Source organism: Epinephelus moara, unplaced genomic scaffold (assembly GCF_006386435.1).
Source record: "Epinephelus moara isolate mb unplaced genomic scaffold, YSFRI_EMoa_1.0 scaffold1599, whole genome shotgun sequence".
NCBI classification, from domain to species: Eukaryota; Metazoa; Chordata; class Actinopteri; order Perciformes; family Serranidae; genus Epinephelus; species Epinephelus moara.
The window spans coordinates 4,526-8,693 of NW_026079103.1; the positions used below are offsets into that span (position 1 = coordinate 4,526).

Genomic DNA, 4,168 nt, shown 5'->3' on the forward strand with positions numbered 1-4,168 from the left:
GACTACAGGGCGAAAGAATTGACCATAAATTGTGATCACGTTCATTTTCCTCATTGACGACAATACATTAAGAGCTGCCGCAAGTCTCCTACGGGGGCGTGGCGCTGACGTCACTGAATCAGGAAGTGAGCTGAGTGGGGTATCTCGCTTCATCCAATATCTCTGGTCAAACCTGAACAGTGTATTTGTATGTGTCTCCCCCTGCTGGTGGAGAGGAGTACTTGAATTAAAGCAGAAGCAGAAACATAAAACTGCTCAGACCAAACTACATCACATACAAACACACACAGATGCAGACGTCTGTCTCACCGTGTCCCATCCTGCTGTCCTCAGCTGCTGGACAGGACAAATTAGGACACGGTGACCTCAGACAGTTTCACAGCAGTTTACAGTTACATTAAAAACATGAGCAGGTAGTTTGGAGACGTGAAGATAAAGACATCCTGAAACAGCAGAGAGAGGATAGAGGACGGTTCCTGTCAGACGGACAAAAAACCTTCATCCAATTTCTTTAAGAAAACTGTGGAGACAAAGATGGGTGGCACGGTGGTGTAGTGGTTAGCACTGTCACCTCACAGCAAGAGGGTTCCTAGTTCGAACCCAGGGTGGGAGGTTTGAACCAGTTTGGTTCCTGGTGTTTTGACTTGTTCTCCCTGTGTCAGCGTGGGTTTAAGAAAAGAATGAATGGAGACAGATTTCAGCTGCAGACAGTTCAAACTACACAGAGTAAAACATGAAAACGACTCAGGTGTGTTTTAATAGATGATGTCATCATAATCAATAATCAGTGACATGATTATTTATCTGACCTGAATTTTGAAACATTAATGATCAATAAAATGAACTCAGACAAACATTCAGTCCTTTGATAATAAAACCAGTGGTTGTGTGACTCCGCCCACCAGTCCACCCTGTGGTTGTATGACTCCGCCCACCAGTCCACCCTGTGGTTGTATGACTCCGCCCACCAGTCAACCCTGTGGATGTGTGACTCCGCCCACCCTGTGGTTGTGTGACTCAGCCCACCAGTCCACCCTGTGGTTGTATGACACCGCCCACCAGTCAACCCTGTGGTTGTGGTTGTATGACACCGCCCACCAGTCAACCCTGTGGTTGTCTGACTCCGCCCACCAGTCAACCCTGTGGTTGTATGACTCCGCCCACCAGTCCACCCTGTGGTTGTATGACTACGCCCACCAGTCCAGTGTCTCTGACAGTCTCCATCCATGTCAGTGAAAACATGGATGCTTCACACACAGAAGATCTATACAATCAGCACAGTTTCAAGATTAGAGTCACCAATTCAGTATCTGACCAAATGTCTCCCCTTCTGTTCCTGAGATATGACGTTAAAACATGATGATGTCACAGTCAAGCTGACCTTTGACCTTTGAGTCAGGGACAGAGGGCTCATGTCCTCAGATTTAGTTTTTATTTCCACAGAATCAGAAACAAACTGCTGAAAATTATATTAAATCTAATATTTATTTTTTTTATTCTGAACATTAATTTTAATTATTCAGATTCTTTTACTATTTATTATATTAACTGAACAGAAACTTTATTAAACTCATTTTAACTCATATTTCTATCCGTGCTCCTTCTGTCTTCTCTTTGTTTCTATTTATTTATTATAAATCTTATGTGTTCAAAGACGTCTTTGTAACTGTGTAACTCCCTGTTTTGTTTTTGTGTCATATTATTTTTTGTTTTCTTTGTTTAAAGATAAAAAACAGCCTTTCGGTTCATTCTGGTGTTTTTATTCCACGATGTTTTTTAATCTGCAGCGTCACTTCTGCAGTGATTTAGTGTTGAACAAACCTGTTATTAACCATCGACCTGCTGCGAGTCGTTCATCAGTGGACGCCACAGATTTCCCACAAATCATCTCTGCACATCTGATGTCACAAAAACACCAAAGAAAATAAGAAAGTATTTAATTAACTAGTTTAATATTTGATTTATAGAATAAATGTAGAATTTGTTTGATATTTTTGACTATTTTACAACAAAAGAAACCAAAGCGCCTCACAGGGCCCCGTGGAACCACCCTGCCTGACCTGTCTGTATTTACACCGCTGGACGGACGGACGGACGGACAACCTGAAAACATGACGTCTTCAGTCATGTCTGTCACCAGCACGGAGGCATGAAGACAATGTGATAGAGAACGCAGCGCGCTCCAGGTTGTCACGGCCCTGATCAACTGATCGTCAACTGACTGCAGGAACAATAAAAGTTAAATCAAGATTTGAAGCTTCTGACAAATAAAACACATCATTTATTTCATAAGTTAAACATCTGGAACAAACTGGAATAAAACATGTTATTATCTTCATCTCCTCCTCCTCCTCCTCCTCCTCCTCCTCCTCAGGCCGAGATATTTTCAGCTCAGACGAAGGACAAACTTCAAACAGTCACATGAAACTGAAACATTTCACTTCCTGGAAAAACTTGAAACACAAACAGACACAAACATCACTATCACTGAGTCACTGTTCAGACAGACGGTGCGTTCAGGGACGTTCAGGGACGTTCAGGGACACTCAGGGACGTTCACATTCATCAAATGCGTCGTTTGTTTATCGGAAGTCCTCGGCGGAGAACATGCCCTTGGCGCGGCGCAGGATGGAGTCCTTGGACGCGTCGTACGGATGCTCTTTGGAAGGGATCTCCAGCACGGCCGGGATGGACTGCATGTGGGCGTCGATGGCATGACGGATCATCTCAGCGATGAACTGGTTGATCAAGATGATGCCGATGTCGTTACGAGACAGGAAGCTCCTGCAGGAAGTGACATTGAGATGGACGCACCAGACCTCAGTCATTCAGTTCTGGCATTTATATTTATAAAAAAAAAAAACAGCAGACCAAACTCCATTCAGGTTTCTGTTAAATTAAGGTCACAGTGGATCCTAAACAGCAGTGAATCTAACATTTACATCAACACTAATTAAAGGTTTCATTTAATATAACCAGCTGCTGGCTGAATTCTTTATGTGCCGATTTAACGTCTGGCCTCTGACACCTCCAAATAATTTCACTTAAATCCTGCAAGACACTAAGGAGTTCTGTTAAATTCGTTGTTTAATGAATGGAGTTTGGTCTGGGTTTAGTTCACAGCCTGAGTCCAGACGAGATAAGCCTGTAGACAGACACAGGACCAAAGTCCATTCAAATAACTACCAATTTAAGACTCGTGTTAACGCCGTAGGACTGAAGCTCAGCGTTCAGACAATGACGTAGACTGGTTGGCATCAGCTGACTGGTGCAATCTTAACACACCGATGTGACGTTTGGTTCCTCCTAAATATAAATGTTTACAGTCAGTGACGTCATTGACCTCACATCTCAGTAAACCTTAAATTGACAGTTTTCTGAACAGGGTTTGGTTCACAGTGACTCTGATGGCGGCTCTTACTTGAAGGTCTCCTCGATCTCCGTGATGCTCGTGTCCTTCTCCACCACCAGGAAGTTCGGTTTCCGGTTCTTGTTGAGCTCACCGATCCCACCGAGCAGGAAGCCGGTGCACGTGTCCTCGTCACCGATCACGGCGATAAGTTTCCCGCGGGCAGCCATCACGAACACGAAGATTTACCGGAGAAAAAAATACAGACCTTCACCGACAGAGGCTGCGGGTCATGTGAGGAGGTCAGCTGACCGGAACTTCCGCTCTGCTGTTGCTGCTGCGGGGGCGGAAACGCGTCAAATAAATAAATAAACAAATTAATAATCGACCAATAATCTCAAACTAAACTCAGCGACGTCTTCAAATTATTTTATATTAAAGAAATCAAATTAAAAAATAATCCACTAACATCCGGATCAATGAAAACACTGACGTCATGTTTAGACCGCGGCATGCTGCCTTCAGGTGCTCACTGTAAATCTCAGCAGTTCCTGAGGAAAAAATATGATCTGATAAAAATTAAATAAAGTTGGAGGATGTTTTCAGGACTCTGTTCCAAAGTATGAAAAATAAAACGACACAACATCATTTCTGTTTTTTTCAGATACATCAGACCTCATTCTAGAGACAGAAACTGTTTGTTCCGTTTTATTTCAGATTCAGATTCAGATTCAGAATACTTTATTAATCCCCGGGGGGAAATTGTTTTTGTTCCAATGCTCCGTGAGTAGAAATAGAAATACAGCATGAATGGAAACA

The 4,168-nt window shown here is 43.0% G+C and overlaps 1 protein-coding gene across 1 annotated transcript; it reads right to left on the reverse strand.

The window, feature by feature from the left end:
* Positions 1-2,258: 2,258 nt before the first annotated feature.
* atp6v1f (ATPase H+ transporting V1 subunit F) lies at positions 2,259-3,668 on the reverse strand. The gene is made up of 2 exons (XM_050039600.1): positions 3,422-3,668; positions 2,259-2,784 (listed from the first exon to the last, which is right to left on the reverse strand). Exons 1-2 carry the CDS (start codon positions 3,577-3,579, stop codon positions 2,583-2,585), a joined length of 360 nt encoding a protein of 119 aa, XP_049895557.1. The 5' UTR covers positions 3,580-3,668; the 3' UTR covers positions 2,259-2,582.
* Positions 3,669-4,168: the final 500 nt, after the last annotated feature.

Excerpts from the sequence above, each read along its gene's own strand:
- atp6v1f (XM_050039600.1), bottom strand. The coding sequence starts at position 3,579 with ATGGCTGCCCGCGGGAAACTTATCGCCGTGATCGGTGACGAGGACACG. Across the intron at positions 2,785-3,421 it reads GAGATCGAGGAGACCTTCAA|GAGCTTCCTGTCTCGTAACG; the intron begins GTAAGAGCCGCC and ends CACTTCCTGCAG.